Raw genomic sequence first — 27,290 nt, forward strand, 5'->3', positions numbered from 1 at the left:
CGTGCACGTGAATTAGAGTTTGCACAACAACGCATGCGCATGCCTGACGCGTACGCGTGACAAGGAAAATCACCAAACGACGCGCACGCGTGACTGACGCGTACGCGTGACAAGGAAAATCGCCAAACGACGCGCACGCGTGACTGACGTGTACGCGTGACATGCGCGATCTGCAGAAATTGCAGAAAACGCTGGGGGCAATTTTGGGCCAAGTTTGGACCCAGTTTCTGGCACAGAAACACAGACTAGAGCAGGGGACGAGCAGAGACTCGGGAGACATTCTCATTAGCATAGTTTTAGTTTTATTTGGGAATCTTAGAGAGAAATTACTCTTCCTCTAGGTTTTCTTTTACATTCATAGATTTCTAGTTTTATGCTTTTGCTTTGGATATTGAGAAGAGTCATTACCTCTGTTGAAGTTGCTATTCTAGTTTGTTTTCTTATTCCCTTACTCTTCCATATCCTTACTCTTTGTTCAGAGTTACAATTGGATTGTTTTTAGAATTTATTAATGCAAGAAGTATTTTTTCCATTTAAATTTTACTATTTGTTTAATTGCTTCCAATTGGTTTTAATTACCATGTTCCCTTTTTACTTCTCTTATTAGATCACGAAGATGGTATTCATGTTGACAGAGTAGACTCCCAACTTGACTTGGGGGTTGATTAAAAGGAGACCCTTGAGTTGGAATGCTCAAGTGATTAGTTAAATTGGAAGTTATTGGCTAATTCTCTATTTACTAACGCTAGTCCTTTCCAAGGGAGAGGATTAGGATTTGCGAATAAGAGTTAACTCAATCACTTGGCTTTCCTTTATTTAGTATGGGTTAACTAAGTGAAAATAACAACCTCTTGACACTACACTTGAGAAAATCCAACAAGGATAGAACTTCCAATTAATCATACCCCCGGTCAAGGCTTTTTTTTATTCCGAATACATAAATCTCTTTTAATTTGCATTGCCTTAATTCACAATCCTTTATATTCCTGTCTTTCAACTTTCAAAATTCCTCGAAAAACTCCTGATTAATAAAATAGCACTCTTTTGTTAACTCGTTGGGAGACGACCTGGGATTCATACTCCCAGTATTTTTATTCTAATTTTGTGACAACCTTTCTAAATTGATAAGCAGATTTTTGCTGGTTAAGAACTGTACTCGTAACGTATTTCTTATATTAATTTCTTAATCGCCAATTTCCTCCTCCATCAATAGTCTAATTAAAAAAAAAGTGTGCTTCAAACCAAAATATCTCCAATCCTAATACACTATTCTTCACTCTATCAATCCACAGAACTCAACCCTGTAGCGATTTCTGGTGGGAGCTCCTCAACCTGCCGTTGATACAGATAAGTCTGAGCACTCTCCATCGCCTGCCACTTTTTCTTGTCTGCTGCTGCCTCATCCTCCATCGCCTTCCTCTTCAACTTCTTGCTTTCCAACTCTGCCTGCAATTCTAGAAGCTTCCTCTGGGTCTCCTCTACTTGGACTCCGTTGACCGTCGCATGTGAATTCAGACCGAAGAGTTGACTAGGAGTCGGTCCGGAACCCACACCACGTACTCTATCCGGTCTCTCTTTTCCAAAAACCTGAGCAATGGAATCATTTTCAGACAACACTCTAGAAGACTCATCCACTTGCTCTATCTCCTCAATTCTTTCCTACAGACACAAATTAGCAAATACAATCATTTTGATCATGGGTCCATCTCATGTCAAGAACACGCCAAATAGGATGATTAACTGTATCACTTTCATCATAGTAAAATAACACACAAATATGAATGAAAAAATTGGTCCCAAAAGTTATTTACATAAAACTCCCAAAACAGAGATCATTATTTTATCAATCAATTTTAAAAGGTAGTACTTACACCAATTGATCTTGCTTCATCATTGATATAGGAGCCATCTTTTTTTTGTGCACTATGATCCAGAACTCTCCTCTACTAATTTTCATCCCTTGTTGTTCTGACTGTGACAACAAAGTTTACGCCATTACCGTATTTCACATAATCTAGGAAACTTAAGAAACAGAGATAGTCTAAAGAGTGACTAAAAAAGTAAAGTACCTCTTCTTTCATCCGCCGTGCAAAGCTTTTCGAACCGCTAGTGTGGGTATATAGTTGTTTTGATCGATTAATCGTGTTTTTCCTGTACTTCTCCTATTGGTCCATCAGAGACAATGGGCGATTAGAAACTCATTTAAAAAGACTCAATGTAACATAACTGGTACTTTTGTGTACCAATGATATACTAGATTACCTTCGTCTCAGCTTTGGTGCGATAGTCAAGAAACTATCTCCAATTCTCTCGATCAATTCCCATCGGATGGTGCTCAATATTTTGTTCAGTTGTGAATGTTGGCTCGTAAAAATTATCTTACAACTTCAGCCTTGTTTCCTTCCATGACTTCCCCATACTTTTCAAAATATTTTTCTTGATAGTTCCTTCACTATCTTATTCAAAGTGGAAAAGTTGCTATACAGATAATACAATTTGTCAATAATGGACAAAATAAGTAGATTTGATTTAACATGGATATATACTTTTACCTTGACACATTCGTTATAAACCTTGTCTTTAGTGGTAATCTTACGCCAACTTTTCTCACAGATAGGAAATTTTTCATAGACAGATCCCAGCAGACCAAGCACACCACTCAACAGTCCAGCTTTGTCTCTGATTGCTTGCTTTGTGTTGTTGAACCTGAGCATGATCCTTCTACCATTAGGCCGTTCCATAGCCTCCCTCACGCTTAGTCTTGCCGGCTTGATTGTGCTGTCGTAATCTAAAAAAAAATACTACCTTATTCTTGTATCCGTTGTGGACAGCATGCAAGAAAATTAATATATAACATCATAATATTAACAGAATACCTTATATTAAGCTTAACAAAAGAAGCATGATGGGTCACACGAGCATAAAACATGCATATAGTGGAATAGAATTCGAATACTTGGGAAAAAAAATAAAAAAATAAGGAACTAACTTCTAATATGTAAAGGAAATATAACATCATAATATTAACAGAATACCTTATATTAAGCTTAACAAAAGAAGCATGATGGGTCACACGAGCATAAAACATGCATATAGTGGAATAGAATTCGAATACTTGGGAAAAAAATAAAAAAATAAGGAACTAACTTCTAATATGTAAAGGAAATAATAAGTATAAATTTGAAATTTATTTCAAATGTCGGAGACAAAATTAAATTAATCTAACAATTCAGAAGTTTTTAAAATATTTTGATTTTTTTTAGAATACACTTTAGCCAATTAAAAAATAGAAAACAAGAAATAAAAAACATGACTTAGATTAAGGATGGGTTTGATGCTCTTCTCATAGTGAGAACTCAAAAGCTTAATATATAATGGAGTCTAAATCATGTTGAACAAAGAAAAATAGTTAAATACGTCACCGATGATCTTAACTGTCCAAAACTTTCTAGTCTTGCATCCTTTGTGAGTCTGAGCTTCAGAGGCATCAATGAGGTCATCAACTTATTCATCAAGACAATCTACCTCATTCGCATTAGTGCCCAAGTTTACATGGCCTGGCAGCAAGTTTTGGGCACTATCGGTGCTCGTCTGTGGAGCAGGCCTTCATTCGCTGCGCGGTGCACGGAACGGGCGTGAAGTTGCGGGAACACTATCACCAGTGGCCGGGGGGATTTGAGAGTCATCGTGGTGGGAAGCTGAAGCCGCAGTCGCTCCCGTTTGAGGTTGCTGTACTCCTGGTCCCAATTTTGCCTTTTTTGTATAACAACCTTTTCGAGCCATCTCAAACTCCTGACACCAGCAAGCAAACAAAAAATTGTACAAATAGTCATGCATCTAGACAAATGACGATGAAAAATGAAATTAACAACATAACTCCTCTAAAGTTTTCATCAAATAATTTTAAAAAGTATAAGCCCTCTAAAGTCCTCTAAAGTTTTCATCAAGAGCAGAGGAAGGCAGGGAGTGAAAAATTGGTCCTTTGAGGGTGGGGTGTTCAAAGCTAGCCAAAAACACCACTTTCATTTATGAATCAAAGTGATCCTGCAGCCACAAAAGAAGTGCAATATGAACATTTTCCAAGAATGTCATGTAAACGAAAGCAATGCCGGCAAAGTCACAACTTGGAATCAAAGAAAAATGCCACAACTACCAAGCAGTTTCATGAGCTATACCCCTGGGTCATCTGAAAGCAAATTATATAGCCATGTATGTTGCTAGGTCCAGGTAAAAGCTTTAGTCAGAATATATGAATAAAACATAATGGAACGAATGCTTACCCGAGAAGAAAAGACGGGCCAACAGTAGCTCTGGATCAACGTGAGGCGACAAGCAGCTCGTAGAGGAGCGAGATGGCAATGCGATGCGAGGAGCAATGCTTCGAAAGCCAAGAACTGCGATAGGCGATAGCAGCAGGAGGTCAATTAGGGTCCACTGGAGTGACGCGAGGGAGAAATAGGATTTGGGTGCCGCTGAAGTATTTGATTTCACCTTTGGCAATTGCAATTGAATTAGTGTAAAAAATTGGTTTCAGTCTTTTAATAATAATAATAATAATAATAATAATAATAATAATAACAATAATAATACAACTAAAAAGATAATGATAAGAACAACCATAACACTTGAATTAGCATAACAATTCATTAGAGGCATACTTCATCAATAATAAGTATCGGCTATTCATAATGTTTTTTTTAATAATAGGAATGATAATTAAAAAAAATTTTCTTCTGAACAAAAAATTTATTGTCATATCTTTGTTATTAAAATTATGATAAATAATAATTTTGATCTCTTTTACTATTAAAAAAAGGATATTATTCGCATAAATAATACATCAAAAAATGTCTAGCTTTTATTGTAACAACAAATAAGTTATCCTTTTCTAATAGCTCACCAAATCACACTTTAATTATGGAAAAATTATACTTACCATATTTCATATATACTTACTTAAATAGTTTATCTAAAAATTAATATGTTGTGTATATAAGCATTGCAGATATAAAAGAGAAGATCAATGAGCTAAATCTTTAAAACAGATTTGATCAGAAAGCTGACATGGGGAATGAATTACTCACACTCATCGGGTTTTCATGTATGCGATGGATCTATAGAGTTTCATGTTTACTCTTAAGAAAAATTGGCTCTCTTTCTGTCCAGAAGAAGATGCCATTATAATCACCGGTGGTGATGAAACTCTTGTCAATTCATGTACACTTCCGCATGCCTCGCCATTTTTCTTTTCGTTAATTTCCTCTAATCAATTTAAAACGATTAGATTAATAACTAATTCTATAAGAGAACAATTGAGTATACACCCCTAGTAATCCTTGTGTTATTATTAGTAATATAGCAATTTACTTATGTTGTTCAACATGCACTTGGTACAAGATGAGAAGGCATTAGATTTCACTTTAAATTTTTCTTTAATATACTAGCCTTCATGTCAATTTCATAAAAAGTCCTACAAAATGCGACCTCAATATCATAAGTTCCCCCAAGAGGAATTGTGATTCATGCCCTGTATTCCTGCCCTTATGAGTTTTCAGTGTTCACTTGTTACTAAATAAAGTTATATATATAGATTGGAGTTGACATAATTGCCATACTGACTCCTTGCTCGGTTTTAGTTAATCGAGTTCTTTAAATGGGACCTTCTCTATAAATATCAAAACCTGGCATAATATATGCGAATACTAATATGAACAATGATAGAGTTGCAGAAATAGAAGAAACAGTGATAGAGCAATGAACAGTGATAGAGTCACGACAAATTCAACAAATAAGTCTCGGCTATCCTATACAGCCTGAATCGAAATTCTTCAACTAAACTATTGCACTCCGTTCACGGTTGCAGGTATCGTTGTGCCCACATAGCCAAGTGCCATGCATTCTTTTTCTCAGGAGACATTCCACTATAAGGATATTTATTCTCCTCTGGCGTTTTATTCAGGTCATACAACAGCATGGAAGCCTTTCCTCCAGCAGATTCAACCTCATCAGAACTATCAAAGGAGACAACATCCTCTTTCTCCATTGAATCTGGAACCACCTCCCCCAGTTCTTCGGATGCCTCTTGAATATCAGATCGAGATAACCCTGAGAGTTACATATCACAACCAAACAAGCCCAGAATACAAGGCATTAGTGTGTGAACATAATCTTATTACAATAACAAGCAAGAAGTCGTGTATTACTTACGTCTCCATAGTCGTTCAAGCCCATGTTCTATGAGTTTGAATTCCTCCCGTGCTGCAATCTCTAGTTCAACGACAAGTGTATTCTGATAGTGTGCCTACACAAAATGCGAAGAGTAATATGCAAATACTGTTTGTAGGAATCTTAATTTTATTATAATCTTGATATGATCATTGATATAGTAAATATTCTGTGATTAATAATAATAATAATAATAATAATAATAATAATAATAATAATAATAATAATAATAACTCCACACAAAGACCATCCCAAATTAACATAGACCCTTCAATTACATATCCTTAATCTTTGATTCAGCTTTTAGTTGTGTAATGAAGAGAAAAATGACCTATATAGATAGTTAGATCGTCTTACATTATCTTCTAACTCCATGTGAAATTTAATTTAATACTATTGAAATACTCATTTCTCGCATGCTTCCTGATCCCTCGAATTCTGACTTGACACATGCCAATTTAACGAGACAAAACAACAACAGATGAATATTTAACCTGATACATTGTAATCCCTTACAATATATGAATTTCAAATTTAATCCAGGATTCAACATCTAAAAAATTAGAAGGCTGGTGACTCTATTAAAGAAAAACTACATATTATTCGGACTAGCAAGCATATTAGAATGCAAGAAGATCTATTGAATTATTACTGAATGAGAATGTCTAAAAAACAGGAGTGACTACATTAGCTATATACAGAAGCTTAGTGTGATAGAATCTACTAAGAAGGTATAACAAAACAAGAAACTCCAAACTAGCTGGCTATCACACTAATAATCCAGCTCAAACAAAAAGACTCTAACTGCAATAAGTATAATGCTATCCTACTAGTGCCATACTAGGTTACTACCATTAGCGCAATGCGGCAAAGGTAACCTAACATAATTACATATCACGGAGACATTTGTACCTGTTTGCTTAGTCTCTGAAGTACTAGAGAATATTATTTGTTACAACGATAAAATAATTAAGAGCTGAAGAAGATACATTCAATGTAAAAATACCAAAGAACATATCTAATAGAGTGTGAAAGGGTTCTATCACAATATTACTTATTAATTTTGGAGGATACTGAGAAGGGAAAAAAGCTACATAGGCGTTTTCACATCACATGCAAACTCTGCAGATTTTACATCATTGAAGGTATGCATCCCAGAGAAATTAAATATAGAAATCTCGTAGCATCTTAATTATCTAGTAGTCCCTATAATTTCTAACGGGACATCAGGTTTAATTTACATGAATATAAATGCCAAATGAAAAGAGATTTACTTATATACATGTATGGACTACTATATGCTCCTTATTGCAAATAAAGAACAGTTATATATGTCATACATAGATAAATACAAGAGTAAACACATGAATATTTACCTTCACTTCATCAAGTATTTTCTGTGAGAACCATGTGTCCGTACTTGTTGTAAACTCAAATCCAAACTTAGCGATGTACCTTCGGTCCCATTGAAACAATTTATAAAATTTTAACATAATCAACCGAAATCTCTATCGGAGTTCATCCAAAAATATGAAAAGGATGTCAAAATTTTAAGGGCAGTAGCAATCAAACCTTCATTATTGTAGCAGAAGCATAACCAATGGCGCGAGTGAGGTGTCTGTGTCTAGAGAAGGCATCCAGCCATGATTGTATACGGGACTTTTTGAACCACAGCTGCCTTGCAAAGGATGTTGCATGGTCCAATGAAGAGAATGGAGATGCATCTATCATCTTCTCTATGAACCAGTGGCTTCTGCAAACCAAAAAGAAGTCTCGGCTCTCCAATTTTCCTGAAAGGCCACGGACATAGAAAGAATGTACAAGGATAATATAAAAATGTGATTGCAATGAGAATTGTAGGGGAGGTTACAGCATTGTGAAAAACTATTTAGATAAAAGGAATTTTTATGAGAGAATAAGTTTTTAGGTATGTAAAATAACTCAATCATTCAATGAACTGCCTGTTGATATGACTAAAATACAAGCCACTATGAATCATTGGTGAAGCATGATATTAATATTTATAGAGAATCTGCTATCAATATGAGCTAAATGAATGGCGAAGAAATGTATTTATGAATTGGCGGCCTCATCACAGTCTTCAATGCCGTCATTAATGGATTCTTCTAAATCGCCATCTCGTGTCAACTGCAAGCCTTTGACATCAAATTCAGGCAAGCTAGTTGATAGCGGGAGAGATCGTTGTCGGTAAGGAATTTCACAAAATATTTACGTTGCAAGTATAGCCCAAAACCAACAAACAATTCTCGCATCAAATTAAGATATGGGTTTTGTGCCACAAATAACGAACCCCAATGAAAATTAACCGAAGTATTTAGACTCCGGGTCGTCTCCCTAGGAAACAATGAAGTGCATGCATATTGGCTATGATGGGGTAAAAAAAAGGGGGTTTGGTTTATGAGATGGCAAGAAAGTAAACTGAGTGAGTAAGTAAAGAAAGCAAAATAAAGAACTCTTGACTAAGACTTGGGTACTTGAGATCACCATCCTAGTCAATAAACCAATTATTGATAATTATGAGAGGCCAACCCATTAAGTCTACTTCTCGAAGTCTTGAGTACGTAAAATTTACTCCTAGACTTGAAGTATGTCAAATAGGCTTGATCACATCCACCCTTAAGTCCTAACCTACCTACTAATTGACTTAGTAGTGGGTTAGTGTCTATGGGCTTCAAATTGATCACCAAGGGTTCTCAAATAACCAAATCCATTATGTCCAAAAACTCAAGATCACTCAAGTCCCTTGACTTAGGCCAAGAGTTGACAAAACTACTCAAAAACTAAGGAGAGCATTTCATCAAACACTTAGAATGCAATAAAAGTCAACATCATAAATTGCAAGAATACTAAAATCTACCACTATTAATTGCAAGAAAAGTGAGATCACAACTCAATTCATCAATTAAAGAAACATCAACATCAAAATTGCATTAATTGTAAACAAATCCAACATGACTCATCATCACAAAAGATAGCAAAATGGGAAATTAACATAAAAAGATAAGAGAATCAAGATTTAGACAGGAGAAATTATAAAAGAAACAAATGAGATCAAGTAATTAAACATGAAATTAAGATAATCTAACCTAATCCTAACCTAATTCTAGAGAGAAGAGAGAGTTTCTCTCTCTAGAAAACTAACTAAAGGTTCATGTTGGATTCTCTAATTGCTCTCTCCTTGCTTGGACTTCAATTCTTCATGAAATACACTCAGAAACAAGTTGGATTTGGGCCTGGGCAGCTCAGAAATCACCCCCATCATTTTGCCTTCAAGTAGGCCACGTGAGAGCATCGACGCGTGCGTGTCATGTGCGCGTGCGCATCGACTGGCAAATTCTCAACCCGCACGGACGCGGCATGTAAATTCAAACAGGCCTAAATCCACTACTTAGCCCAGATTCGCTAACCACCTAAATCAAACTAAACTAACTAACTAAGCTAATCTAACTAAACTAATGTAATTAACAATAAGCAGTAAAAAGGGGGTAGAACAGGGGAGGCAGAAACCTGGGGACGCAAAAACTAAACGGGGCAAATGAAAGGAAGGTGAAGTGGAGTGATAGTTCGACGTCACCGTGGAGCTCGCGCTGGCGACAATGGGGTCGCGGCGGTGCTTGGGGCGGTGCTGAGGCTGGCTGTGATAGAGAGTAGAGACAGAGAGGATTAAGTGAAAGAGAGGGAGTGAAGAAGGGGGGTTGGGTGGCGACAGCGGCGGCGATGGTCGCGGGCCGCTCACCGGAGGGCAGTTGGTGATTGGTTGCTCAGAGGTGAGAGGTTGAAGATGGAGGCAGAGAAGAAATAGAACGTTGGAGGGAAGGGAATGAATGGGGGTTGCGCGAATGCGCTAGGGCTTCGCGTCCCTGGTTAAATGGGATTTTTAAATCCACGCGTGCGCGTACCGTGCGCTTACGCATGGGTGATAGAAATAGGGAAGTGGCGCGGAGGCGCCAAACGCGCCTACGCGTATATGGAAGAGTTAGGGGTTGGCGCGGACGCGTACGGTGCGCGTCCGCACGGATGTGCTGGGCCAGAGGCACAAAAGAGGCCCAGAGTTGGCACAACTCTCGGGTCCTTTGGCCTGGGTGATGCTAAAACGCATCGACGCGCGTGCGCACTGTGCGCGTTCACGTGGATAGCTTGAGTTTATAGAATGGGCGCAGAGGCGTCAAGTACGCCAACGCGTGGGTAGAGAATCAGGGACTAGCACGGACGCGCACAGCGTGCGTTCGCGTGGGTTGAGACACAGAGTTGGCCCAAAAGTGGCACAACTCTCTGGTCCTTGGCCCAGAAAGCTAAAATACGCTGCCGACGCGCGCGTGCGCTTTGCGATTTTGCGTCGCTCGGTTTGTTTTTTTTTTTTTAATGAGCATCAAAAGAGCTCATAACCTTCCATCCTTCTCTAAAATTCTAGAACTAGCTAAGGTGCAAGATTAAGCACATTTTTGAAATATAGGGGATTTTTCAAACAACTTGAAAAAACTTGCAATTCAAGCAAAAACTCAAATTCAAAGAATCATCCCTTATTAAAGCATAGAACGTATAGACACCTTAGCAAGCAAAGAAAAATATACTAAGAAGTAAAGAAACTATATACAATGGAACCCAATTCATTCGTTCATTATATCTACAAGAGAATGGAAAGAATTTACCATCGTGGGGTGTCTCCCACCAAGTACTTTTAGTTTAAGTCCTTAATTTGGACATTGGGGGGGCTTTTTGTCAAGGTGGCTTATGCTTGTATCCATCCTTGAACCTCCAAGAGTGCTTGTCTTTCAATCGGTTGTCAAATATTCCAACCTTCCTCATTAAGCTTTGGTGAGGTCCTCTCCAAGACATGAGCTCCCGAAATTGACTATTATATGATAATCCAGGATCCCATATCTTGTCCTCGCACCCATCTTCTAGTTCATTGCCTTGACTTTGTCCGGGTGACGAGAAAGCAGAATTCTCATGGAAGCACCAAACTACTCTCCTAGACCCGCTTAATTGAGCATTATATCAATCCATGCTCTTCAATTTCGAGCTTCCCACCATAATGAGCCTAGATTTAGAATGCTAACTACTAAACATCCTCCTCTTTCGCTTAATTCCACAAAGCGCCCTAAGTTGGCCATCCGTCTCAAGCAAACTATACTCAAGTGGGATAATAAAGCTAAGAGTTAGAAGTTTTACCCACTCAAGCGAAGGATTGGATGACAAATTAGGTGGAAGAGTTCCCAAAGGTCTTGATAAGGCATGCTCTACTCCCGTCCATCCTCTTCTAGAGGTTTCCACCACTTGGCAAGGTTCTTCAAGTTCCTCCTCATGCCAAGCTTCCTCAAGTTCACGTTCTTCTTCACCAATTTCTTCTATTTCTTCCCCATCACTCTCATCATAGATAGGAGGTATAGTGAAATCTACCTCATCATCAAGTCTAGGCATTTTGGGGAAGGACTCTTCAAACTCGAAAGGATCATATGTTGATTCGGAATCATCATAGATAGGAGCGCTTGTTGCTTGGAATACTTCTCCCAGTTCTTCACCCTCAGTAAGTCTTGGAGGTTTCACGTCTTCCTCAACCTTGCTTTCTAATCCACTGGAGGAAGGTTCAACAAGATCGTCAAGGGGATTGATCAACATGGGCAAAAAATCACTAGTGATGGAATCCACTTCTTGATCAATTTTCTTCAATTCTCTGTTTACTTCCGCAACATTACTCTTCTCTTCAATATCCCCTCCAAACTTCTTGGAAGAGGGTTCTTTAATTTGAGATTCCTTTATGTGCTCAACGTATCCTAAACATCCATCCACTACTTCCTTTTGTTCGCTAATCTCTATCTTCTCCTCTTGTTGTCCTTCTTGCTTCAATTCTCCTTCCTCACCATGGAGCTTCAAGTTCATTTCCTTACTAAGCTCCTTGATCGTCCCTCCACATTCAACAATGGGGTACTTATGGTGCATGAACTTAGGTGGGATGTTAGGTGATTCACGGCTTCTACCATGCTAGCTATCTTTGCTCTTAGCTCCCTAAACTTAGTTTCATCCTCCTATTGCCACCTTAAGATACGAGATTCAAGGTCTCTTAGTTCTACTATGAAGGCTTCGTCGGGAGGTGGTGGTGGAAGAAAGAATTCATCGGTTAAGGGAAGATTGTTGTAATCGGAAGGTGGTTCATATTGATGGGGTTCTTGAGGTGGTGTATGTGGAATTTGTGGTTCTTGGGAATATCGGTCTTGGGATGGTGGTTGTTCTATATGTGATTCAAATGGTGGTTGATATGGTGTGTATGAGTTATGGTCATGTAGAGTTGAATGGTGATGTGAGGCTTGTGAGTATGGTGTGTGGCTATATTGAGGAATGGGGTCACATGCATATGATGATTGTGGTTGACAACCACAATAAGGATCATCACACACATTGGATTGATATACATTAGGATTAGAATTATACCCATAGGAGTTCGTAGGAGGTTGTTGCCATGAAGGTTGTTCATAAGCTTGAGGTTCCTCCCATCCTTGATTTCCAAATCCTTGATGCATATCCTCAATGGAGCTTCCATTTCCTACAACATAGTTTGAACTACACTCATAGCCAAAAGGATGAGAATTCATAATGAAAGAAAAAAATAAAAACAAAGAGCAATAAGAAATAAAGAAGATAAAATCCTAACTAGTAAAAACTAGCAAACAAACCAAAGTTCAAGCTATTCACAATATATAAAATAGCCAATAACATAGCACCATTGTTATCCCCGGTAATGGCGCCATTAATTTGATAGCGGGAGAGATCGTTGTCGGTAAGGAATTTCACAAAATATTGACATTGCAAGTATAGCCCCAAACCAACAAACAATTCTCGCATCAAATTAAGATATGGGTTTTGTGTCACAAATAACGAACCCCAACAAAAATTAACCGAAGTATTTAGACTCCGGGTCGTCTCCCTAGGAAACAATGAAGTACATGCATATTGGCTATGATGGGGTAAAAAAAAGGGGCGTTTGGTTTATGAGATGGCAAGAAAGTAAACTGAGTGAGTAAGTAAAGAAAGAAAAATAAAGAACTCTTAGTTAAGACTTGGGTACTTGAGATCACCATCCTAGTCAATAAACCAATTATTGACAATTATGAGAGGCCAACCCATTAAGTCTACTTCTCAAAGTCTTGAGTACGTAACATTTACTCCTAGACTTGAAGTATGTCAAATAGGCTTGATCACATCCACCCTTAAGTCCTAACCTACCTACTAATTGACTTAGTACTGGGTTAGCGTCAATGGGCTTCAAATTGATCACCAAGGGTTCTCAAATCACCAAATCCATTATGTCCAAAAACTCAAGATCACTCAAGTCCCTTGGCTTAGGCCAAGAGTTGACAAAACTACTCAAAAACTAAGGAGAGCATTTCATCAAACACTTAAAATGCAATAAAAGTCAACATCATAAATTGCAAGAATACTAAAATCTACCACTATTAATTGCAAGAAAAGTGAAATCACAGCTCAATTCATCAATTAAAGAAACATCAACATCAAAATTGTATTAATTGTAAACAAATCCAACACGAGTCATCATCACAAAAGATAGCAAAATGGGAAATTAATATAAAAAGATAAGAGAATCAAGATGTAGAAAGGAGAAATTATAAAAGAAACAAGATGAGATCAAGTAATTAAACATGAAATTAAGATAATCTAACCTAATCCTAACCTAATTCTAGATAGAAGAGAGAGCTTCTCTCTCTAGAAAACTAAAGGTTCATGTTGGATTCTCTAATTGCTCTCCCCTTGCTTGGACTTCAATTCTGCATGGAATACACTCAGAAACAAGTTGGATTTGGGCCTGGGAAGCTCAGAAATCGCCCCCAGCATTTTGTCTTCAAGTGGGCCACGTGAGAGTATCGGCGCGTGCGCGTCATGTGCGCGTGCGCGTCGACTGGAAAATTCTCAACCCGCGCGGACGCGGCATGTACGCGTGCGCGTCTATAGGTGAAGCCACTTTTGCGCGTGCGCGCTTGGTGCGCGTGCGCGCCTGGTGCATTCCCAATCTTTGTTTCTTCATGCATTCTCCCTTTTTGTATGCTTTTCTCCTCATTTCTTCCATCCAATACTTGCCTTATGAACCTGAAATCACTCATCAAACACATCAAGGCATCGAATGGAATTAAAGTGAATTAATATCACCAATTTATAGCCTAAAAAGCATGTTTTTACACTTAAGCAAAATTCAAGGGAGAATTACAAAACCATGCTGTTTCATTGAATAAATGCGAGAAAAGGTGACAAAATCCCCTAAAATAAGCACAAGATAAATCACGAAATTGGGGTTTATGATGAGCGGATAATTTATACGCTTTTTGGCATTGTTTTTAGTATGTTTTTAGTAGGATCTAGTTACTTTTAGGGATGTTTTCCTTAGTTTTTATGTTAAATTCATATTTCTGGACTTTACTATGAGTTTGTGTGTTTTTCTGTGATTTCAGGTATTTTCTGGCTGAAATTGAGGGACTTGAGCAAAAATCAGATTCAGAGGTTGAAAAAGGACTGCTGATGCTGTTGGATTCTGACCTCCCTACACTCAAAGTGGATTTGCTGGAGCTACAGAACTCGAAATGGCGCGCTTCCAATTGCGTTGGAAAGTAGACATCCAGGGCTTTCCAGCAATATATAATAGTCCATACTTTGGCCAAGAATTGACGACGTAAACTGGCGTTTAACGCCAGCCTTCTGCCCAAATCTGGAGTCCAGCGCTAGAAAAGGATCCAGAACCAGAGTTGAACGCCCAAACTGGCACAGAAACTGGCGTTCAACTCCACAAATGGCCTCTGCACGTGCTACACTTAAGCTCAGCCCAAACACACACCAAGTGGGCCCCGGAAGTGGATTTATACATCAAATACTTACTCATGTAAACCCTAGTAGCTAGTTTATTATAAATAGGACCTCTTACTATTGTATTAGGCATCTTTGGATTACCTTATGATCCTTTGATCACGTTTTGGGGGCTGGCCATCTCGGCCATGCCTGGACCTTTCACTTATGTATTTTCAACGGTAGAGTTTCTACACTCCATAGATTAAGGTGTGGAGCTCTGCTGTTCCTCAAAGATTAATGCAAAGTACTACTGTTTTCTATTCAATTCATCTTATTTCGCTTCTAAGATATTCATTCACACTTCAACCTGAATGTGATGAACGTGACAATCATCATCATTCCTTATGAACGCGTGCCTGACAACCACTTCCGTTCTACACTAGATTCAATGAGTATCTCTTAGATCTCCTAACCAGAATCTTCGTGGCATAAGCTAGAATGATGGCGGCATTCAAGAGAATCCGGAAGGTCTAAACCTTGTCTGTGGTATTATGAGTAGGATTCAATGATTGAATGACTGTGACGAGCTTCAAACTCGCGAGTGCTGGGCGTTAGTGACAGACGCAAAAGGAGGGTGAATCCTATTCCAGCATGATCGAGAACCGACAGATGAATAGCCGTGCCGTGACAGGGTGCGTGAGCATATGATTCACTGAGAGGAGGGGATGTAGCCACTGACAACGGTGATGCCCTTGCATACAGCCAGCCATGGAAAGGAGTAAGAAGGATTGAAGGAAGAAGTAGGAAAGTAGAAAAAGAAAGGGCACAGTATCTCCATTCGCTTATCTGAAATTCCTGCCAATGAACCTACATAAGTATCTCTATCCCTTTTATTGTTTATTTTAATCTAATAAAGTATCATGTTTAAATCCGCCTGACTGAGATTTGCAAGGTGACCATAGCTTGCTTCATACCAACAATCTCCGTGGGATTCGACCCTTACTCACGTAAGGTATTACTTGGACGACCCAGTGCACTTGCTGGTTAGTTGTATCGAAGTTGTGACAATTATGAATTAAGATCAAAGCACCAAGCTTTGGAGCCATTACCAAGGATTGTTCGAGCCTGGACATCACAATTTCGTGCACCAGTTTATCACTAGTCAAACAAGGCTGGGGATGATGGTCGATCTCACAATGTTCGTAATCTTCACCCATGTCAAACAAATCTCTTGGCTTCACATGGACTACGACACTCCATCCGTTGTCAACCTCATCATCCACGTAGAACACAAGATGCGCCTTAGATGCTAAGATGTATGGCTCTTCGTCTTCTCGATCACCGGTGTGAATCAGAATAGAAAAGTTGACACAGGTATGGCCCAATACATCTTGTCATATGCCTCTGCCCGACGTGGTGTCTGTCTAAAGACACTTAAACAAAACTACCGTGAACTGACCACTGTAGTTTAGCATAATGATGTCTACTAATCTCCCGTAATACGAGACACTGCTAACCACAATATTGCTATCCCATTTGCTTGCATAACTTCTAGTATCTAAAGTGACGTAAACCCCACTATTCTGTGTTTTCATCCTTTCCTCCCTCGACATGGTCCTAAATTTAATTCCATTGATGTTGTAAGTCGTGAAACATCTAGCCTGTGCATTGGGACCACAGGCAAGCCACTGCAACTCGTTTGATTGACTGGTGCTTCCAAATGGAACCTGGCATGGAACAATTAAACGCAAGATAGTGGCAAAGCATAGTAGGAATCCTGAAATATAAAGGATTAACTCATGCCTGAACCAGTTGGGAAACTCTTTGTGCAGAACACTATCTATGTGAGACTGGGACCTTGTTTTATTTCACAGCTTTCTCTTTGTGTATGCTCTGTAGTCATTGTGCACACAAAAAGTCGGTTGCAGGTCAGTACTCTCAATACCATATTGGATCACTTCGTACTCGTAGAACTCACATAGTCTCACTCCATACTTACTCTAGAAATTTCTCTATGGTAATGCAATTAACCAGTATATGACGATGTGCTTGAAGGTTTTCGGTTGCTGTTAGAGTAAAAAATGAAGCAGCCCCGACCGCCTTTCCAACCTCTGGAAACATGCTGGCAATTTCGCTCGGCAGAGCTTCGGTCGGCCGATCATCAACGCGTGTCGGTCAGTTGATCCTGGTCTCGACATTACCTAGGTATCTCGAACAGAATGTGAGAATCTCCTCGGATAAGTAGCCCTCTGCAATTGAGCCTTCCGGTTGTGCCCTATTACGCACGTAGTGCTTGAGATGACATAGGTACCTTCGAGAACATAATAAGTAAACTACTAGGTTCTGGCTATCTTAATAAAACAGGTCGAGAAGGCTTATTTAGATTTTTACCTCTCAATTAGGTACATCCACCGGTAATGCACTAGGCCACCAAGGCGTACCTCCTCGACCAGATGCACCATTAGATGAACCATGACTTTGAAGAAGGAAGGTGGAAATATCATCTCCATGTGGCACAGAGCATGGACCACACGATTCTGAAGGAGAGAAAGTTGCTGAGGATCTATGGATTTACTGCATATTTGTCAGAAAAAGGTTGATAACTCTTCCAAGACGGCAGACACAGGGGTGGGCAATACATGTATTGACACAATTGGCAATAGATATTCCATTAGAATGTGGCAGTCATGACTCTTCAAGCCCAATAACTTGCATTGTCTTAAATCAACACAGCGAGAGATATTGCTAGAGTACCCGTCTGGAAAGACCACATTCTTGATGGTCCTCAAAAAGGCATCCTTTTGTGGATTGGACATGGTAAAGACTGCAGAGGGATACTTTCCACCTTCAAGTGGCCACATGTCTTGCCTGATTCCCATCAACTGGAGATCTTTTCTAGCTTTTAGGTGGTCTTTGGATTTACCACCCTTGCTCAACATAGTGAAAACAATGTTGTCACACACATTCTTCTCTATGTGCATGACATCAAGGTTGTGACGTAATTCGTTGGTCTCCCAGTATGGGAGATCAAAGAATATACTCCTCTTTTTTCAAGGAGCCTCGTCTTGCACCACGGTCTGTTGTCCGCGCCTTCTTTTACCGTCAATCGCTTGCACCTTGCCAAGTGAGACGTGCACACCCTCCGACTATCTCAAGATATCCCTGCCAGTCAATTTGATAGGTGGGGCTCTATTCTCTACCGTACCATCAAATCTACTCCGGTCCTGTCTATATCTGTGATCGTGATTTAAGAAGCGATGGTGTCCCATGAAACACCATTTCGGACTGAAGGTGAGTCACTTAGTCTCGGCATCCAAATTTCATGTGGAACAAGCTCTCCCATCGTACGTATTCCAGCCAAATAAATTGCCCAAGCCCAGAAATCGCTGATAGTCCACAGGAACACAGCATGCATCTTGAAGGTTTTCTTCTTGCTTGCATCGTACGTATCAACACTAGCCCACAACTACTTCAACTTGTCGATCAGGGGATATAGGTACACATCTATGTCATTGTCAGGCATCTTAGGACCGGGAATAATCATCGAAAGAATATAGTTGGTTTGTTTCATGCAAATCCAAGGGGTAGGTTGTACGGAATAAGAATCACCGGCCATATTGAGTACTTTGAACTTAGGTTTCCTTAAGGATTGAAGCCATCACTGGCCAAGGCTAGGCGAACACTACGCGGATCACTAGAAAAGTTAGTATATCTCCTGTCGAAGGCTTTCTAGGCCTCGCCGTCCCTGGGATGCCTCAAAGAACCGTCAGAGTTGGTTCCTCTCTTGTGCCACAACATGTCCATGGATGTCTTGCTGGACATAAATAATCACTACAACCGTGGAATCAGGGGAAAGTAACGCAGAATCTTCTCTGGTAAAGGTTTCCCATTCTTCTTGACAACGACGTTAATCCTTAATAAAGAATTCTTCCGGGTCTTTTTCTTCCACCTGGATGCTCCACACCGTTTGCATCTAGACAGGTCTTGGTCGGAGCCCTGGTATAGCATGCAGTCATATGGACATGCATCTATCTTCTTGTACTCAATACCGAGCTTCCTTATGATCCTCTTGGCATCGTGCAAGGTCTTCGGAATCTTTGCATGCTCAAAGGCATCCCCCAATAACTCTAGAATCAATTCGAAAGCCTTGTTGCTCACTCTGCACATGCACTTTATATGGTACAGCCTCACCAAGAAAGACAGCTTCGAGAATCTTGCGCATCCCAGATATAATTCCTGCTCGCCGTCTTAAAGCAAGTCATGAAAGGCATGAGCCTTGCGGCTAGGTTCATCAGATAAGTACGACAACCCCTCCACAACGTCTCCAACATGCTCATTTATCAAGTCTTCATCACTCTGCAGTCCCGGCAAGTTGAATGCGTCGTGGACCATGTCACGCATTTGATCTCCATAATTTCAAGTGGGTTCTAGTTCTTCTCTACCGTTGGGTCTCTCATCTACGATCCTCTCACCGTAATGTAACCAAAAGGTATAGTTAGGGGAAAAGGGTTTCATCAGAAGATGATCATACGCATTCTCTCTAGTTTGGAAAAACCGAAAACCACACAAAGGACATGGACAATGTATCATCCCATTAGATGATGCATTGGCAAATGCAAAGTCAAAGAATCTATTCAGACCATCCCTATAATCTAGACTACCTCGTGACTTTGTAATCTAGCTCTTATCAATGTCTAATTTAATGAAATATCTCAAAACAAAAGAATAAACTGTAAACGAAGACATAAAGCTAAAATGAAATGGGCTATGTGTCAGGAGAACCAATAACATTTTATGATAATTATAAGATGGGAGAGTAATATACGAGTAATATTCGAGGATTTATTGCAAGCAAAACAATGTAGGGGGCAACAGAATAACTCAAAATGGAAATAGAAACAAAGTTACTTGCATCCCGGATAACATGTAGCACATGAAAGGTATTGGGTGGTTGCTTACTCATTGTAGAATTTTGTGCTTTCTAAAAAATTACCGGGGGAAAGAATTGCTAGTTCCAGGTCCAAAAAATGAAAAGATAAAGAAAAAATTTTCTTAAAAAATAAAAAAGAAAACAAGAGTGAACGTTAGATTTAAAAAATAATTAATACAAAAAATATAACTAAACAATCATAATGGATAGAGAATAAAATTCTAAAATTATAGATATATGATTTTAGATATGCTTATATAAAATATTTGAATGTAGTTTTCTTGTCATGTCCTCTACCATGGAGGTACAAATAATTGGTTCAACGAAAGAGAACATAAAAAATAAGAATAAAAAAAATCAGTTCAGGAAGAGTGAGACGCAAAAAAGGGACTGAAAAAAGCAAATAGCAATTCAACACTAGAGTAGCATGAATGACATCAAGAGAATCATGACCAATCAGTCCATTGTCACAGTAAGGATAGTAGCAACCAAACAGCAGAACTTAGCATAAAATGAACCAAATTGGTTAGGAGTAGAGTAGCACCACAATGACAGCAGCATAACAATTGGTAAGCAACACATCATTAACAACTCAGCATTGTGAGGAACATAATTGTACAATTAATAAATGAACCCCAAAGATAAGAAATCAACATTATAAGAAGTGGTCCAATGGCAATAGCAAATAAGCAGTAGGAGAATAAGCACAATGACTAGAAAATGGCAACAATCAGCATCAGAATGAGCAAGTAATTCCCCTAACACACATCATTAGATCAACAACTATTAAACCGAACAATCTCAACAATTCCAGGCTCAGAAGCAGAACATAGTTGCTAGTAGCATAAAAAGAGCATAATTTAGATCAGCATGAACAGCTTAGCATTTTTTTGTATTGATCTATACATGCACCTAAGAAATGAAATTCATATTTCAATTTTATTGTGTTTTAGGTATCAATTTTATTTATCATAAAAATGAATTATCTCAACAAGTCAAGCTGTTAGGTACAATAATTTATATTTTACGCATTCTCTTATTTAAGATTCTTTTAAATTTGAAGCACATGAATGATTACACGTACAGGCTATTTCTCTTTAATTTTGATTATTTTGTGTTGTTTTTTTTAGTTATATTTTGATACTGTAGAATTGAGTTCTACAATTTTTTCGGCATAAAGGCTCTCTAGTACTATATTATGAATAATTTATTTCAACAACTTAGACTATTTATGTTTGATGAAAATACATAAATAATTATATCTGACATTCTTTTACTGTCCTAATAATATGAAAAATTTATGCATTTCAAAATCATGACTATTAACTTCTAGAGTACCCGCTAAAACTGGCACAACTCATAATCAAAATGCTTGATATCATCATGGTCGTCGGTTTTAATTTAAACGAGTATTATTAACTGATTGTTAATATAAAAACATAGTCACCATAAAAATGGCAAAGTTAAATATGCAATTAAGATTTTAATTGAACTTACAGAACTTTTACTTTTGACAAGTCTGCCAAAAATTCAGGCAGAGGTCCTTCCAACTCGTTAGTAGATAAATCCCTTAAACTTGTGAGAATAAATTTATTGGTAAAAATGGCATACTTTAACTTATTAACACAATAGCACATAATTAATCAGCCACGATCATATATTATCACTACTTACAAGTATTCTAGTTCGGTGACATATGACAATGATGTATTTATCTTCCCTCTCAGTTTGCTTTAGCTCAGATTCCTATATATAATTCATATTATAATTCCGCAACTAGCCCATACAATTAAGTTGAAATAAATTGCAAGATAAAAATGAACATGAAGATGATGATGCATACCAGCAGCTAGCAATGGCTTAATTAAAAATAAATTTATTACTTTTGACATGTAATGCATACTAGAGTAGCATGAATGACATCAAGAGAATCATGACCAATCAGTCCATTGTCATAGTAAGCATAGTAGCAACCAAACACAGGTCCTAAGTCCCTCTTGTTTAATGAAATATATACTTTACGATAATGTGTGTGGATATATAAAGAATTAATTAAAGACAAGGAACACCTTAGACTTAGATATTTCTAGAGTAATATGTGTAAGCTAGGCATGTAATTAATAAGACCTGTGTCTTATGTGGTTAAAATAAAGTCACAAACATTCAACATGGAGAGTGGCAAAGCATACAACCCAGGATAGCTGTGAATGAGCTTGATGGTTCAAGACAAATTATCGCCCGGTGGCGGATCTTTTCTTTGTCAATGGGGCAATTCCCAACGTGTTTCATAAAAGAATCGGTGGTAAAAGAACAAAATTAATTCAGTTGATTAAAATCTTACACTTCCGAGTCCCATCTTAGTTTTAGTGTTCAACTTTCTCCTTCTCTGTGCACTCAAATTTTTTTTAATTAATTTCAATCATGACATCTTAGACTAATAAGCTAGAATGGGATTTGATAAATTAAAGATTTTGCTAATTTGTTCATACAAATTATAATTTCATATTCTCATCATTGTTAATTACCACCTTATTGTGCGATTCCTAGTGATAGCATCACATTATGATTTTCACTATCAACAGCATAGAATTTTCCTATATGAAATTGACAAATCAGAGTTCAAGGTCCCGTAATATTATAATAAGAGTCTTTTGGGTCATTGCATAGTGCATACAAGCATGTTTACCAGTTACACTAAAACTCTAGATATCCACTTCTACACTAATGTATTAGATAAGACTAAAGGGTTGGAACTGCAAATACACAATCTTATGAAATTATAAACACCGAAAAAGATAACAGAGAAAATAAACATGGAAATAGCCGATAGCCTTAAAAGTAGTACAAATTAAAGAATAAATAGCATCAATCAACCACATTTAATGGAAGATATAGACAAAATCTTTTTCAAAATTCTGAACCAAGAACGAAAACAAGAAGGAAAGAATAAAGTGTCAGAACTAACCAGTGATAGGGAAGAGGCCGCGATAGCTCAGAATGGCACACGGTGGAAGATGGTGTAACTATTTTACGCACAACCAAGGTGATGGGAGACTTCGACGCCGGTGGAAGAAGCTATGCAACTTGACAGCCCAAAAAGAGGCACTGGGTGGAGCAAATCTTAGCGATTTCGCACACCCTGGACGAGGGAGTATAGGTTTCAGGAAGTGTGGATGAGGCAAAGGCTCGACGGCGGCCAGAGCACGATGGATCGACAGCAGTGACATAGTAGAGTAGCGACGGCAGTGTTCGCACGCTTCCAAGGACTGTTCGCGGGTTTCTGCGAATTTAGGGAGGAATCAATTAAAATTTATAAGATAAAAAGGGGTAAAAGAGAAATTGAGTTATGAGTAGATCCTCATCTAGCGGCATTTCACTCAGCAATCGCCGCTGATGTTGCGGCACACGAAGGGTTCCTTCTTTCGCAGATCCAAATTGTGGTGGCAAGTTAAAATGCCCCTAATTTTCCGCCTCTGTTCAACGTTTGTGGTGTAGTGTTTCTATATATATACTTATGTATAAGCCTTAGGATTTTTGTGACCTCTGATTAACCTTTACTTTACGATATGAGGTAAGGCTTAGGGTAATTAGGGTGTTACAGAAACTCCCAATAGAACCGACAGTAGCTTCAAAAGGGAACAAAATCGCAAACCCTAACCATTAGAATAGAAATTAGAAGCAATAATGCTTGCCTTGGCTCATATCTATAGTGGCGGCAACAGCTAGGGCTCCAACAGCGATTCCCAACAATCCTTTATGATGATCCTAGCAACAGCAATGCCTCGACCCACTTCAGTGACAAAGCGTGACTTATTTCATCTTCAGTAGTGATAGCGAGGGTGAACTCCAAGGATGGCGGCGGTAGCGGCGGTAGTGTTGGGCACGATGGTGACGACAGGACATCGTTCTCCCTTCTCTTCCCGTCGCGTATTCTCCACTACATCTCACTTTCGTTCAATCTCTCGCATTCTCTCTCTTCTTCCTTGTGACAGCGGTGGCGATGGTGGCTCCTAGCTCGCAGGAGTTGTCCCTTTTCCTTCTTCGCCCCTTCTCCCTCTTCTTCCCTCCTTCTCTGCTTGAAAGCTCTCTTCCTCTGTTTCCCTTTTCACAGACTTTTCCTTTTGTTTTATTTCAAAGATTGTGTGGTGAACGTTTGAAACAGATGAATGGTGGAGAATGAAGAAGCGTGGTTCAGCGTGAGTAGGATTAGTGCGAGGGAGTACGTGTGTGTGAGTTGGGTAAAAGGGGCCAGGGTTAGTGAAATTAGGGTTTGGGTAGAGTATTAATTTAAAATCAAATTTAATCAATATAATAAATTTTATGAATACTATTTATTTTTTAAATTACAAATTATTTTTTAATTAAATACTCTAATGTTAAATTAGAGATAAATAAATAAATTTTTTAGTCCATAATATTAATCAAAACTTTTAATTATTTAACTTAAATCGTATAAAACTTTCATTATTTTTAATTACTAAAACTTTAAATTCCTAATATAAAAATACTCAATTATTTAGATAATTTTATAAACACTAATGGATTTTAAACTCAAAGTATCATAAGATTTATTTTAATTATTTTTTTAGAAAAATAATTTTCTTCAAATAAAATTATCAACAAATATAATAAATCATAAATAACTCAATATTTAATCTTCAAAAGCTCGAGTTGTTATATTTTCATACCTCTCAATCATTCCATAAACATATCAACATCCAAACCCTTGTATTATTCAACAATTCCATGCATAATTTTCTATCAAACTCAATGTATGCCACTACTAATCATTAAACATTAACAATTCACATAATTTAACTTATCCTACGGGCAATTAGTCTAAGATTTCACGTAACATTCTAGATTAACTATGAGAAACTAAAATCATACCTTGGCCGATTTCTCTCTAAGCTCGGAACACCTCAAAACTCTCTTCTCTTCAAGTTTCCAAATCTCCAAATCCTCACCAAATGAATTTCCAGCTTCTAAGGCTCAAATTTAAGCATTCATCATCCATCAAATTGACTCTAATTTACACAATTCAATCTAATTTCATTAAATATCACTATAATCAACATAAAGGCTCACTAATTTACTAATTCACGAAGGTTAGCAATTTCTTACCTTACCCATGGACGTTTGGAACGAAACCTAATGATAATTGGTGCAGAATTTATAACCCACAAACTAACCGGCAAGTACACCTGGTCGTACCAAGTAATACCTCAGGTGAGTGAGGGTCGATCCCACAAGGATTGATGGATTAAGCAACAATGATTGAGTGATTAGCTAAGTCAGACAAACAGAAAATGGTGTTTGAAGGTTCAAAAGCATTAACAGTAATTCAGAGAATCAGAAAAGCAAGCAGTAAACAAGTTGTGAAATCTATATGGAGAAACAGTTAAGGCTTCAGAGATATCTATCTTCCGGATTGATTTTTCTTACTAACTATTTTAATCATGCAAGATTCAATTCATGGAAAACTATATGTGACTAAACCCTAATTCCTTAGACCTTTTTAGTCTCCTCTAACCTTCATCAACCACCAATTCCTTGGTCACTTAATTCCAATTAGAGGGTTAAGTTCAATTCTAGTTTATGTGCCATAGAAACTCTAATTACCCAAATATAAGAGGATTATATGTGACGTATCCCGTTAAGTCCAGATAATTAGAAGTTTAGGAGAAATTGTTTTCAAGCTGTTATCCAAGTAAAGAGCTTTTCCAAGTTATACAAGAACGCAATTAGAACAAGGATCATACTTCCATTCCACCTAAATTCATAAGATAAAGAACGAAAACAATTCATGAAATAGAAATCAGTACATGAATTAAAATGAAAAATAATAGTATCAATCCATACAATAGACAGAGCTCCTAACCTTAACAGTGGAGGTTTAGCTGCTCATGGTTCAGAGAGAAAATTAGGATTCTGAAAAACTGTAAAGTGCAGAATGAGGTAGAAGAGTTGAGATTAACCCGAAGGGCTGATTCTTTTCCCTTTTATATCTAATCCTAATTAATGTAAAATATATTTTCTAAAAACTAATTAATATCTTTTCCTAATTCTAAAAATAATAAAAGTTTAAATCAAAATTAATTTAATTGATTCGTGTAGCCTTTGGACGTGAATGGGGACCACTTGGGTAATCCAAGTTCGGCGTGGACTAGGCAGCAAGTTCCCCTTTACTTCTTCGCTTGTGGCATGAGGTTGGTGCGTGCAGCTTTCCTTGAAATCCTTGTGTTGGCGCCGAACTTGAGAAAACTCAAGTTCAGCGTAGATATGGCAGTGCAATTTCTCTTTGGTGGCTTTGAGCTGGCACCAACTAGAACTTCAAGTTCGGCGTGGATGTGGCAGTAATGTATTCTTCTTGAAAACTTGAGTGTGGCGCCAAACTTTAGTAACCTCAAGTTTGGCGCCGTGAAGGCCGAGCGTTCTGGAGAAGAAATGTGCACTATTATACATCGTTGGAAAGCTCTGAAAGTTAGCTTTCCAATGCCACTAAAATCACGTCAACTGGACCTCTGTAGCTCAAGTTATTCCTGTTTGAGTCCAAGAAGGTCGGGGTTGACAGCATCATTCGTTTTCTTCCTTTTCTGCTACAAAACTCCGTCAAATCCATCTAAATGCTACCTGAAATAAACAGAATTGCACACAACTCAAAGTAGCATCTATAGTAGCTAAAAGATATTTAAATCTTGATTAAACTCAACAATTTGAATGCAAATTCACTAGGAAAAGATAGAGAAGATGCTCACGCATCAATTATCCCGTGCTAGATCACACCTAAATCATCAAAAACACAAAATCCCTCAACATTCAATACCCAAAAATTACGAAATTGAAAGGGTGAGAACTTGGTGAGTGTAAAACCCAATCAAACCGTAATTAATTAAATAATAAATTGAATAGGAGTGAATATGGTTAGAAAATTTAGCAATCGGAATTGATAATTTAAATATGATATTTGGACTCAGTGAATTTTTCTGAGTCAGAAAACATAATTTTCTGTGTAAAAATGCGCACTGAAAATTTGACCGGTAGTACTGGCTGAGATATGTCCGGTACCGCAACTGAGGAAATTAATTGTAAGCGAATAAGGTTAAGAAATGAGAATAAATAAGTTGGGAAGATAGAAATATTTAAAATACGATTTAAAATTTTAATCTTAAAGGTTTTGGCCCAAAATTGGGCCAACGAACTAAAGCAAGTGAACCGGGCCCAAGACCCAACATATCTAAACACTAGTTATGAGCATTTTAGCTCATTTACCCTAGAGAATGAGAGAGGGGGCGGATAGAGATAAGAGAGAAAGAAAACATAG

At 38.0% G+C, this 27,290-nt stretch overlaps 1 protein-coding gene across 1 annotated transcript; it reads right to left on the bottom strand.

Moving 5' to 3' along the window:
• Nucleotides 1-1,281: 1,281 nt before the first annotated feature.
• LOC110264592 (uncharacterized) lies at nucleotides 1,282-25,099 on the bottom strand. Its single transcript, XM_088494701.1, has 4 exons — nucleotides 25,091-25,099; nucleotides 22,932-23,041; nucleotides 21,475-21,535; nucleotides 1,282-1,659 (listed from the first exon to the last, which is right to left on the bottom strand). The coding sequence occupies exons 1-4, from the start codon at nucleotides 25,097-25,099 to the stop codon at nucleotides 1,282-1,284; spliced, it is 558 nt and encodes a 185-aa protein (XP_088350827.1).
• Nucleotides 25,100-27,290: the final 2,191 nt, after the last annotated feature.

This window comes from Arachis ipaensis, chromosome B7, assembly GCF_059453495.1.
Source record: "Arachis ipaensis isolate K30076 ecotype BB chromosome B7, ASM5945349v1, whole genome shotgun sequence".
NCBI lineage: Eukaryota > Viridiplantae > Streptophyta > Magnoliopsida > Fabales > Fabaceae > Arachis > Arachis ipaensis.